The 13,740-nt window shown below is 49.9% G+C and overlaps 1 protein-coding gene across 1 annotated transcript in view; it reads left to right on the plus strand.

Annotated features, from left to right (window-relative positions):
* The window catches only part of C2H10orf67 (chromosome 2 C10orf67 homolog), a 45,333-nt gene extending 44,949 nt beyond the window's left edge, over positions 1 to 384 (plus strand). Inside the window, exon 14 of the mRNA XM_062567703.1 lies at positions 135 to 384. Coding sequence (XP_062423687.1) covers positions 135 to 148 — 14 coding nt within the window. The 3' untranslated portion in view covers positions 149 to 384. The remainder of the gene's footprint in view (positions 1 to 134) is intronic.
* The last annotated feature ends 13,356 nt before the right edge of the window (positions 385 to 13,740 follow it).

Genomic DNA, 13,740 nt, shown 5'->3' on the forward strand with positions numbered 1-13,740 from the left:
CACAAAAATCATGACTTTTTCTCAACTTCTAATAGGTACAGCAAATTGCTACTCTTTTGAGACTGATTTAGAGAGCTGTTTGGTTAGCTGTTACCTTCTTTCTGCCACCACTGCTACAATAATTTCTGTTTAAGTTTTTCACAGATGATAAATAGAGGAAGACCAAGCATAATGGATCTCATGATTCTTTGGCTGTCAAAATGCAGTCGCTGACTCCATCACATGCCCAGGAGCCAGGTGTTATTTTAGCAGTCTTTTGCTGTTCAATGTCTCTGGGCAAGAGAAAAGCCAAGGGATTTACAAAAATAAAACACTAATGCAAATGCATTTCAGTATGATCAAGAGCTCATGAGAAATCTCCATTCTTCTATAACAAGCCAGAGGCATGCTTCAGTTTGCTTAATAATATGTGCTTGTTTTACTTCTTCAAAACTCTCACTCTTCCTGAATATTGACTGAATAAAGAAAAAAATATATAGATTTTTAAGATACTATTAGACGATAATCTGAAGTGTGAATGTTTAAGTAGAGAGCAACTATACATTTAGCAACAAGATGATCAATTTTGCTGATGGTTTGAATGAATTGTTGCTACCTTCAGCAGGATAACATGGAACAAGAAGCAAAAGGATGTGATTGGTAATGTTACTGTTTCTGAAGTGCTTCTGCATTTAATTTCTTCCTTAAGAAGACCGTCCTTTCCGCTTATTCTGCTCCGATTATGTTCAATACTTACGCTATTTGAAGCTATTTATAGTATGTGTAGATACTTTGTAAATTCTCTAGCGTATTTTAGACCTCAGATGTGCCAAGGTTCAAAGTTAAGAGCCCAGGTTCCTTTTGGAACTTGTTTGGAACAAAAGGTGACTGACTGGGGTCGAGGGTGAGCTGATCCCACCTTTCACAGGCCCCACCTCAGATGATGCAAAAGCCTAGAGCATAAACTGTAAATATGCTTTGCTCTCACTTCTTAATTTTTATAAACAAACTATATTTCACTACATAGTGATGGGAAATGTTCCTGTAATATGAATTACTTTATTGGAAAATGCTTCTAATGTCTGAGAAACTTTGAGTTTCTACATACCACTCCAGGGACTGGTTTTCTTTGATGTTATACTGTGTTTTGTTTTTGACATTTTCAGAAGAAAAGAAAAAAAAGTCACTAATTAGTTAAACACAAATATTAACTGCAAGGGCAATTATATTGAAAGAAAGTGAAATATGCCCTGAATTAGAGTGAGTGATTATCAAAAAAAAAAAAAAACTTTTTATTAATTTCCTAAAAACTATACTCTAATGCATGGAAATGACTGAAAAGTAATTGGTACAAATTCTTGAGTTCAGTTATGCAACACTGTATTGAAAACTGTAACCAAACAATAGACTTCTCCAACATAGACCTGGTGGTGTTGTGTCTTCTGCATCTAATTTGATATCCTGTTCATGAACGGTTGATTAGCTTATAGAATGTAACATATGCATGCATTATTAAAGCTCCACAGAAATAACAGCTCTAATTACCAATGCTTTCAAATATCATTCTAATTATAAACCCTTATCATGGTTTATGCATGAGTTATATCTGCACTACAGGTTGCCCTCAAAGAAGGTATTAGATATTCTGAAGGAATTCTTGCTGTTTTCAATGAGTCTTCTGCCCTGTGGAGTCTGTTCTTTTCAACCAATGAACTCTGCTTTGAATTCTGTGTGGCAACCCATCTCTTCTATGCTTCCATGTCCAAGTGAATCATCAGAAGGTATCCAACCTGTTTGGCCATATAGATTTTCTATTTTTTTCCACAGTAGTCCTTTTCATGGCTGCTGCTACTAGGTTGAAAAGGCAATGACATGATGCAAAAGATACTAAAACCCATCTTTTTAAAAGAAAAAATTTCCCTCATTTCTTTCCAATCTTGAACATTGATTGCCTAATTTAATGACAAGATACACTCACAAAATGTTTTACCTTTCCTCTTTCATAAGAGTATTTCTACAAAAGTTCTGTGAAGATTTTTAACAGCTGTCACAGCACACACTTACAGAAATCAAGTGATAGAAGTGGCTTCTTTGCAGAGTGGCTCATTTCCACCTATGTTATTGCCACTGCTGAATTGTTGATGCATGATGCTGCATGAGGGAGGACAGTGCCAGAGTCCTTATTTAATATTGACTACATTAGTTTTCTGTGAGCATAAGGAATTTTGTGAAGAGCACTGCTTGGAGTTACAAACTATATGAATGTATATATTCATAAATATACATGAATATATGATGTATATTCGTATATACTTCATACATATGAAGATAGAAAGAGGCACCAAGAGAAGAAAGCTATCAGTAACTGTTTGTCTTTGAGATGAATTGCCTGAACGTGCATGTGTATGCCCCTATAGTCCAACCTGCCCTCTTCTCTCTCTTTCTGTCCCCTGAAGATTTTTGCAAGAAAAAACAAAGGAAATATTTTTTCCCAGAGCTTATAATAATGGAGAGCCCAGGAAGAGGAAAGAGCTTCCCTGTATTCCCAGTCTTGAATTCGTGGGTGTGTGTATATCTACAACATGATTGTATGGAGAGATAGTGCATCTTGAAGAACAACAGCAATGCATAAGTACCAATCAGAAAAGAGAGTTTATTAAAATAAACTTTTAAAAAACATCCAACACAGTAGACAGTCTTTCCAAAACTTTGCTAGAGTTTGATCTTCCAGTTGAATGACTTTGCTGAACTTGCTTCAGATCATCTGGTTGGATATTCAGGGAGAAAATCTACTAAATTTCAAACTGAAAATAGTATGCTTGAGCTTTTCAGCAAAACATGCTTGGGAAAGTATATTGTTTGTAAATAATCCAACAACAAAACTACACTGCTACATCCAAGTTCAACAAAGAAATGTCTATATAGTCTGAATATAAATGACTTTATTATTAAGTCAAGATTTGAACAAACTAAAATTTCTTTTCAAAATACTGAAGCCCTCATAACTAGTGCAAACACTGAAGACCTTTCAGGTGTATGATTCCTGTTTAAACTACCCTTGACTGATTTTATTGCAAGCTGTCAGCTTATGGAAAGATTACTGACATCAGTTCATAAATGTTTATTTTCACTTAGACAAATGAATGTGAACTGATTTTCTAAAAATATGACATATATTCTAAACATTATTGTTTCTAAACATTATTTTAATGACACAAGCAAACAGTGTGGTAGTGAGAACATTTTCAGTGCTCCATGTCAAAGCACAGGTGAAATCATCACTTAGTTGCACCTGTGAATACATCTAGTGAACTATGTACACTGAAGTAGAATTAATTTCAGTAAAAAGCCCAGATGAGTCCATGGTTTGGAACTTTTTGAGTATTTCAATTTGTTGTTAAAACAGGAAAATGAAGCAATGCTTTAATGTATCATTTTTCTATTAATCGGTTTGCATACCTTTAATTATATAAATGAGTACCTGATAAGCAAAAATGGGGAAAAATTATAAGATTTTAGGTCCTTAAGACAACCTAAAACAAGTAAATTTTGGAAGTGAGCTGTTTCTTTTCTCTGTTATTGAAGTCTCTGAATTTAGGATTCTAATGCTGCGTCATTTCCCCTAATTGTCTGCACCCATATAAAAGTTCAAGAATTCCATAGAATTGTAGTACAACTGACCATCACTTTGTTAGTTTCAAGGCAGATTCTTTATCTCCATACAAAATATTTTTATTTAGAATATATGATGTCCAATGTTAAACCTTTCTAATGGTAAAAGAAAAAATAATCATCTTCTAGTCTAGCCTTCTGCAAAGCAAAATATTTTATAGAAGTCTAGTAGAACTATTACACCTGTTTATCCTAGATATGTTCCAGCTCATGTACCTGTCATCTGCCTACATCTTTTTCTTTTTTAAACAGAAATTTCTCAAATCTTCTTCACTGCTTTTGTAAAGTAGTTACAAATACAAGTTGCAGTGTTGCTGGACACACCTGAGAATAAGGTTCTGCTCCAGGGGAGATTATTTAAGGTATTCTCTATTGTGCGTGAAGATGGAAAGCTCCATACCCCTGGGCGGACAGCATGCAGCAATAACGTGCAGTATGGCAAGGGAGAATCCAAGAGAATTGTGTCAGATGTAGAGCATGAGGCATAGACAGGTCCATGGACGGTCCTAAGGTTTCATTACCTTTCTTTTCTCTAAAAATGAGTGGATACATCAGGGAAGATGTCAGGTCTACCCTACTGCTGAGAACTTGTTAATTCCACTTACGTTTAAATCTGAAATGCTTTTTTAGCTCGTATACAGCAATGTTCAGACAATACGAGAGTAACGGGTGGTGTAACTATCCAGGGTATTCACGTGACTCATTAAAAGTGTGGTTTGTGGTGTGTTTCCTCTGCCAAGGGTCAGTCCTGGCCCTCTAACAGGTACCAGCTCTCCCAGGGAAGGCGGCAGCCTGGCGGCCCCCGGCCGCCGCCCTCGCCGCGTTCAGCACCGCGGACGCGCCGGGCCGGCGCCGCGCGGCAGCTCCGCGCCCGGCCGCGCCTCTGCGCAGCCCCGCCGCGGCGGCCGCGCTTCGCGCCCCGGCCGGAGCAGCCTCCGGGCTCTGCCGGGCGCCCCTGGCCGCGGCCGCGGCAGCCTTCCGCTGCGCAGCGCTCTCCGCAGGCGCAGAGCGTCCCGACCTGCGCGCAGGTAACTGCGGCTGAGGGGGGGCAGGCGAATCCTGCGTAGTGCAGGACCTTTACCTCACTGCAGCCGTCTTTGTGTTGAAACGTACATGCTAAACAGACGTATATTTTAGACGCATCAGACTGGCGTACGTGCCCTTTCTAGACTTCCTGCCTGTGCCTGTTCCGGGCGTGTGACCGGGTGTCTGGTTTGCGCGGCTGCGAACGGCGGGGCCGTTTGCAAACGGCAGCGGTGCGAGCGCCTCTCGAGTAACTCCCACCGCGGACCTGCTGGCATCCACGGGAATGGATTTCTTTCTGTCGGTTTTTAAAGATGGTCTAAAATCATATTTGCAGGGATTAAAAACGGAATTATCCAAACTAATATTCTACTTTTAAAAGTTTGTCAACTTTACTCCAGCGCTGCCTTCATCTTGTTCATGCCTAGGTGCCCTCTCCTGAGGTCTATGTTGGAGCTGAGGGTTTTCTCTGGTTTTCACTTCAATCTCTTTTAATATGCGAGCACACAGAGCGCCATATTGGGAAAGTAAAATTTCAACATTAACTATATATATTTTTTTAATATATATATATAATATATATATATATGAAAACTTTGATGCATAAGTGAAGGAAATAAAAGAGTCTGCACTTAGAGGGTCTGATTCAGCCCATCTCAATAACTGAAGGCGTCTGGCTAGGGTTCAGAATCCCTCAGAATTTTTTAATATCATCATCAGCATCAATGAGTCCAGTCACTTTTTTTGAGGATAATCTGTAAAAGTAGCTTTAAGATCATCATGTCCAGCTCCACACTGTAGATGGACTGATAACGTCCACTGTAGTTATGTATGGAAAACTCAAAATACTTACAAACTTTATTTAAACTAAGCTGTTCAGTAAATGTGCCATTAAGAAATGAGGATGCGTAACTGTCAAACTTTGGGAATGGCAAAAGGAAATGTAAAACAATGGAAGGTGAAATTTTGCAACAATATTTACCCTCTTTCTTGTTTAAAGATGATAAAACTGAACACCCCAAAACATCTATGCTTTCCATTGTATAGCATCCACTGCTGTTGATTTTTATGTACTCAGGGAGATTTTTCTCACAGTCCGGTGTTTGGATCTATTGACTTTGTAATCTGTGGAGAGACTCTTAATGAGCAGAAAAGACAAGAATTTCAGAGATAAAAACTTGGAATAACAGTGAGCCTTTACAGCTTGTCAGTAAGAGAAAGCTCAAACATAAATATCTGATTTACAGAAGTAACACGACTTATTCTGATAGATTACATTGTTTCTGTTTCAAATTACTCTGTCAATCGAGGAAGAAGAGGTTAAGAGGTCATATTTTTAAAATACTTGAAAGGGATCTTTCAAGGGATTTTTTCATAATTTTCAAATTCGTATTTAATTAATTAATTGTCTTGGTGCATAAGTTCTACTTTTCCTAGCAAACTAAGATGTTGATCTTGATAAATTCTATTTTTTTAATCCCCCTAAATACGTAGGAACAGGGTCAAACCTACTACACACTGAGTGAAGTGGGCGTTTGCCACACGGTTCTTGTCGGGGCGGAGGGGTGGGGGACTCCTTTACATATTCTTTTAAAGCTTGATTTTTTTTTCCTGTTTGGCGAGGCTTTGTTTATTGTTGAGTGGAGAATGCAGAAAATGACATAGACTTTTAAGGCACGTGTGACTTCAAGTTTGAGCTTCGTGGTTTTTAACCACCTTTAAAGTAGTAATTACTGAACAAGAGCTGAGGAAATTTCAGGGATCTTAGGTATGCAGTTTAAAATATTGGGGCAAAAAAGTCCCATTGGCTGTAGTGGTCCTTAACTTTGCTCTGTATCAGCACAGTCCCGAAGCCCGAAGCCGGGCCCTTTCGCCTCGGCCCGCCGTGGCTACCTGTCCCCCCGCCGGTGCAGCCGCGGCGCCCGTGCGTGCGGCGGGGACATCCGCGCCGCGGGCTCCGCACGGCGGAGCAGCGCCGCTGCCGGCGCCCGGGGTTCAGCGCCCGCAGGAAGCCCCGGGAAGCGTCTCCGCAGGGAAACGCCGACGAGCACCGCGGCGCTTTGCGCTTTTGTCCCCCCTCCGCCTCCTGCCGCGGCCCCCGGCCGAGCCGCGCAGCGCCGCACCCGGGGTGCCCACGGGGCGCGCAGCGCCCGCCTCTCCCGCGGCGCCGGCCTTGTCCCTTGCGCCCGGGGGAGGCCAGCAGACGAGCCGGGGACAGTCTGGCCCACGTCGCCGCGCCCCGAGGCGCAAACCCCGCGGCCCCGCTCCGCGCCGCGCGCACGCGGCTGCGGGCTCCCGGCGGCGGGAGCGAGCGGCCAAACCCGCGGCCTCGGGGCGGCGCGCTGCGGGCAGGGGCGGCTCGGGCTCCGCCAGGGCTCCCGGGCACCCCACGGCCAAGGGCGCCCGCGGCCGAGCCCCGCGCCCTTCCTGGGCCCTCCTGGCTAAGGCACCTCGGCTGCCTCTGCTCAGGAAGGGCCGTGCTGGTTGTTCGCTCGCCGGACGGCCTCGCCCGCCCCTTGCAGCGCCAGCCGTGGGAATGTGGGAGCAGGGCAGCGCGGGCCGTATCGCGCGGGGACACGATAGCGATAACTTTATCAGTGGTATGTGATACAAGGGGGCAGCAGGCTACAACGTCCCCTCCTCGCGTGGGACGACAAACGCTTTAGATAAGCTGTTTGCTTGGTTTTAAAGAGCTCTGGAGCACTGTTAGCACGTGCACTTGTTTTACTGCCTTTAATGTCCCTGCTTTTCCAACGTGTTCAGTTCATCGAGAGCCAAGAACAAGAATAAATTACAAAACCACATTTAATGTTAGTGACTCTTTAAATGGAATTTTTCATTCAAACTTTGTCATTAAAATAGAAAGGCCTTTTGGTTGTGACCATACAAGCATAATAAATTGTATATGTTTGTGATACTGAATGAATCTTGCCCATATGCTGCACTGCAAGGCTACATGAATGAAGCATTTACCAAATCAGGCCCACCACATTAAACAGAAAAACAATCTTTATTCATGGTAACTTATCAGTTTCAATTAATCAACCTTAACAATAGAATTTCTGATGTGTTCAAGCAACTTGAAAGCAATAGGTCATCTCCAGGGCAGCCATGTTGTGTCTTTGTGCCTATGGTTTCAGACAAAGCAACATCTCCAATAAATGTACATCTACACATACATATGTGTACCTAGATGTGTACAAACATCTAGGCACACCGAGGGCTGCAGTATACACATAGGTCTGTATACAGAGTGTTTATCTTTTGGTCATACAAGAAGTAATTGTTTTCTAGTATTTTTGAGCTCTCTAAGTTTAAACAAAAGAAAAGAAATTTCCATTGGATGACCATCCTTTCAGTTTCTCTGCTGCTATGTGAATAGCATTGTGCAAACCATTCCAATGGTATTGAAAAGGGGTAACCATTGGTTTGATTTGGTTACACGGTTTCGTAAAGCGCTCCCTCCCACTGCCTTAGGGTCTGTGAAAGGTCTGTGACCTGTTTAGAACTGCCAAGTGAAATGTCATGTCGCCCCTCCCAAATGGGAGTATCTGCATTCATTTGATCAGTATAAAAAATGATTGGGGATGGCGAGATCAGGGCTTTTGAATTGCAATTTATAGCAGTTTACAAAAATGCACATTGTTGGAAAAGAAAACATGGAAGTGTTTCTTTCTAAATTGCATTACCTGTGAAATGTCATTAGTCTTTTTAAGATATCGCATCCTATTTTTTATGATATCAGGGAGCGACTTAAATGAAGAAGTTCAGTATTTGCTTGAGACATAAATACATGCTGTGCTACTTATTGCTGTGTAATTAGTTTGGTTATCAAACGTTTGAGGAAAGATTTCCTGACTCTTTTCCAGCTTCTGCTTATCTATTGTCATCACCTCAGGGTATAGTGCATGACATGAAATCAGGAAATTTCATGAAATTTTAGTGAAATGACACAACGCTGCTGTTTTCCAGCAGCATAGCTTGTTCATGGCCGGGACTCAGCATCCTCCTACCTCCTGTTGAGTGCTTTGACCGCTGCCTTCCTGTCCAGCGACGGAGTCACTTGAGCACTTAATTTGTTACTCTCGCAACCGCCTTCGCCGTCGTGCAGCTTAAGAAATGAACCGTGAGGGCGTGTTTACCCTTACTTTTAATTATATGTCATTGAATTTGTCATCTTTCACATGCCATCTACCCCCGGGGGCTCCGCCAAAAAGCGAGCCCCGCCGCTAGGACAGCCGTCGGGGCTGGCGCCGGTGTGCACTGGGCCGCGGGGCTGTGCCAACACCTGGGGCCCGACCCGGCCGCCCGCGGGTCGCTGCTGCCGCTGCGCTGCTCTGGGCTGCGCGGAGCTGCGCGGAGCGGAGCGGAGCGGCCGGGGCGCGCCGGGCAGAGCCGGCGTGTCGGGGACGGGCGGGCGGGCCCGGGCACTGCGGGACAGGACGGGGCGGCGGCCCGGGCTGCTGGGGCCGGGGCGGCGGGAGGGAGGGGAAATGCACCCTGGTCTCTGGCAGGCAGGGCCAGAAGGGAAGAAGGTGGAGAAGGAGCTGCCTGGGCCTCGGCGCCGGGATTCACAAGCTCGCCTGGCCTGCCGGGGCCATTGTGGCCGGGTTGGTGGGTGCTAGCGACAGGGCCACCAACGGGGCCGAGCCCCGGGCCACAGAGATGCCACGAAGGCTTCAAAACAGCGAGGAAAGCACATGAATGGTGAAAGCGAGGGCCGAGGCTCGGGTCTGCTCTGAGCAGCGGGCGCTGAGGTCTCGAGTGTGCACTCCTTGTGGGTCAGGGCAGCAGGGCTGCCAGGCCCAGCGGCCGGTGTCACGGCTGCTCTGCAGCTTCTCTTTAAGTTTCCGAGTTTCCGGAGGAAGCCGTCGGGTCTCCTTCTCCGCCTCCACCTGTGCCGGCCCTCACCTAGCAGGAGGCGCCGCGTCTTCTGCCAGGAGAGCGAGAGACAGCGGGCCACAGTGAAAAAAAGAGCGCAACAGTGTGCGAGCTGTCAGGGGCCTGCGGTGGGTCGGGGGGTCCGCCCAGCCGCCCTCCGTGCATGCCCGCCGCTGCGAGCCTCGGCCCTCGGGCCCGTCCCCTCCAGGACTCGTCCCCGTGGCCTAGACAGTGCCTCCAAGAGGCTCTAAGAGGCTCGATGTTGCCTCGAAGAAAGATGCCACCTCAATATCCCGAGGCCCCAGGCTCTGCGAGCTGCTCCTGAGCGTCCTCGCCGGGATGCCCTGACGGCTGCAGTGATTTAGTGAAGGTCCTCGCAGGCCCCGACGGCTGCCGGGTGTGTGCATGTGCGTGCAGGTCCCTTTGGACCGATCCAGACCGGGGGCCAGGAAGCGGCCAGGGGCGTTGCTGATGCCGGGCAGAAGTTTGACACTAGCTCCACAACCGTGTTTACCATGTCCGGCAGAGATGCTCTTTGTAGCTGTCACCCAAGGCTGAAATGTTTAAACGGGGCAGATAAATTATTAGAGGAGTAAAAGACTTGAACGGCTTAATTGGGGAAAGCAGTCCTGGTTCCAACCAACGTCCGTACAATTGCACACTGCAGTCCACCATTATTCGAGCTTCATCTACTATGCACTATATACCACCGCCTCCAAAGGATTGTTGCCCTAGAAACTTGTTTTAAATCTCCAGCTATATATCAACACCTTGTTTTAGCAGTCCTTGGCTGAATTACAGTTACACAGTTTGGCGCTTCTTTCAAATTTCCTCCCATCAGTTTGGCCAAAGAAAGGAATTTTTCTCCTTTAGAAATGAATTGGCTTAATTAGTAAGTAGATTAATGGCAATTGCTGGTGAGTTGGTTTCCAGCAGAGTTTCACCAGAGAGGGTTAATCGGAGTCAGGTCTGGAATCTTTCCCAGAACTGGCTGCCAGCCATTTCCGTCAACCAATCAACCCTATAAACAAATGCGCTATCCCGTGAAATAGAGTTTATATTCTTACTGTCATCCTGGTAGAGTCATTTCCCCAAACAGCCGCCGCCTCGCAGTGTATTGGAAACCGATCGCCCCGAACTTCGGTTTCTAATTTCAATTTCCCCAAGTACTTGCAAGCCTTTCCCCGATGGGAAAAGATTTGTGGGGCACATCGGCATTCAATAAACATGTAACGTGATTTCAACAAGCTGCATCTGAGATTTTTCCTTCTAAATAGCTGATAATTTGAGGTTAAAACAATCAACAAACTAGGGCAATCCAAAGCCGCTGCCTCAAAAATGGGACAAGTGCGAAAAACATCAAGAATAGGCTTTGACATTTTTCAGCCTTTCCGCTTATTTTTCTATACTGATAAAATGCATTCATACTTCGACTTGCAGCTGCATTAGTCTTGCAAAAAAAAAAAAAAAAAAAAATCCCTGCTGAGAAATGCATATAATAGGAAAAACAGATCGGCTGGACAGCAGTGTAATTAATGCCAGAAAGGGCTGAGGCCGGTTTCATAGTTTGTCTTTTGAGGATATCAAGACGAGACCTGGTGAAAAATGACGCATGCTTTAACATTTCAGAAAGCTGGCAACTAGCAGCGTTCCCCCTTCACCCCCTCCCTCCCCCCTTTTTTTTAAACTTTATGCCGCTGAACAAAGGGGTCGGCAGAACTAGCTAGGTTGTAATGAGTCCTGTGTCCCTAGCACATTAAGTGCATCATGGAAACATATTGTATCGAAATAGTTTGGAGGAGAATACTGGGGATGAAAGAGAAAGGGTGCTTTGATCAGCTCCCTGGGGTCCTGAGTGCGCGCAGACCGACTTGCAAGGACTTATTCAGCTCCAGCGAGACACACTTACAACACCATTCAAAGAAATTTGCATATCTGTAATTTATCACATTTGTCCCGAACATTTTTGCAAGGTAAATAAAAGTTGGGCTGAATAAAAAATATCAATCATCACAGAGAGCGAGCGAGAGAGGGAGCGAGAGGAGGGTGAAGTGTTTGTTTAGCCAGACTCCGTTTGGAGAAGTTTGCTGAACACGGAGTAAAGCACATCCCGGAGCGTTTTGCACAGTTATTTGCAAAGCGGCGCCCGCGTGTGGGTCCCGTGGTCAGAGCTCCGCGCCCACCCGCGGGGCCGCGGCGCGCCCAGCTCCGCCGCTCCGCGCCCCCCCGCGCAGCGCAGCGCAGCGCCCGTCCCCTCGGGCCGGGTCGCGGCCTCCGCTGCTTCCCAAGCCGCTCGCAGTAATGTCTGCAAAAAAGGGCAAGGGGGGACAGATGAACAAATAGCCTCGGGAAAGGGGGGACCCCGCTCCGAGCCGGGCGCTGTTCGGCGTTAACCAGCGCGGTTAAACAGCCACTGGGATCTTCAACTTGACCTTGGAGAGGGCTCCGCGCCTTCGCACAATCTGTCACCGGGACGGTGACAGTGATGCATTTTGCAGCATTGTGGAGCAGGGGATGGGGAGAGCCGTCGGGGACGGGACGGGACGGGGCGGGCAGGGCAGGGCAGGGCGCGCCGCCGCCGCAGCCCGGCGCGGCCCGGCGGGGAGAGCCCTTGCGGCGCTGAGCGTGGTGTCCCCGGGCCCTGCGGGGAACAAAAGTCCCAGCGAGACGTCTTTGTGGCTAACTCCGTGAAAAACGCGTCCCGGTCCCCCCACGGAAAGGTCAGTGCCGGGGGGTCTGCTCCGCCGAGGGGGTGTCTGCACGGCGATGCGGAGGCAGCTGTCCCCGCCGCCCCGCGCCGTCGGGGCGCTCCGCCGCCGCTCCGCACACACGCTCCACACCTGCAAAAACGCCCCATCCCAACACTTCCCGAGGCCTCCTTGTGTTTCCCGTCTTCTTCCTCTGCTTTTCTTTCCACACTCTGCCGGCATAATGCCCGCCTGATATGGGGAGCGCCCCTCGGGGCCGGCAGGCACTGGCGGGCCGTCCGTGCAACGTTGAGCCCCACTGGGGTGACCCTACCTGGTCCCGCTAGCCCCGCGGCCTCATTCCCCTGCCTCGGCGCCGGGAAGCTCCCGGACACTTCGCCAAGACCGGGACTAGCGACGTCGGGGGGGTGAGCCCACCCCGTCTTGTCACCCTGGTAGAGCCCTTGGGCCCCGGAGCCGAGCTGTGGCGCTCACTTTAACTGGGGGCTCGGGCGGCCGCCCCGGCCCCGGCCGCGGCGCACACCGACGGCAGTGCGGCTGTCGCAGCACCCGAGCGAAAGCCACCCAAGTCCGCGCACCGCGTGCGGAGCTCCCGCCGCCTAGGGCTGCCCTGCCACTGGGGCGGTCCAGAGCGGCGGACGCACAGAGGCCTCCGTCGGGGCGAGAGGCGGCCGCCAGCCGCGCCCGCCCGAGAGGCCCCTTCGCGCTGCCGGCGGGGAGGCTCGGCCCACGGGAGGAGCGGGCAGTGGCTGTGCCGCTCTGTCGCGGTGCCCGCGGCGGCGAGGGCGGGGGGGGGGGGGGCCCGCGGTGCCGGGGCCGCGGGGGCGCAGCCCAGCGCGGGGCGGGGCGGAGCGGCCGCAGCCGCCAGCGCCCCAGGGCCGCCCCGCCGGGCGCCCGGAGCCCGCCCGGCGCGGCATGGACGGCGCCTCCCCGGCGCTCTCCAAGCAGCGCGGCGTAACAGGTTGCTGGGAGCAGGTGCACGGGCAGAGCCCGGGGTGAGGCGGGCCGGGGCCGCGGGGGGAGCCCCGGGGGGGCGGGGGCCGCGGCGGGGGGCCGCGGGCGCGCAGGGGCGAGGCGCGGCCGCGGCAGCCCCGGGGGCCGGCAGCGCGCTGCCCGGGCCGGCGCCGCGCCCGCGGCCAGGGCGCCGAGCGCCACCTCCGCAGCCGGCGCCGCCGCCCCAGGGGCCGCCCGGGGGGAGCCCCGCTCTGCCCCGCGGGGCCGCCGCCGGACGGGGGGCGGCGGCGCGGGGCGGCGGCGCCGCCCGGGGGCCCCCCCGGCGCTGGCAGCGGCGCGGCCCCCGCGCCCGGGCGGCGCCGCCCGAGGCCCCGGGGGCGCCCCGCAATCGGGGCCCCTCTTGGAGACCTCCATGCGCAACGCGGGCAGGCGGACGGGAGAGCGCCGCGTCCGCCGCCCGCCGCCGCCCGCCGGAGCCCCGACGGCCGCGGGGCCGCGGCTCGGGCGGCGCCCGGGAGCCGCC

Source organism: Rhea pennata, chromosome 2, assembly GCF_028389875.1.
Source record: "Rhea pennata isolate bPtePen1 chromosome 2, bPtePen1.pri, whole genome shotgun sequence".
Lineage (NCBI taxonomy): Eukaryota > Metazoa > Chordata > Aves > Rheiformes > Rheidae > Rhea > Rhea pennata.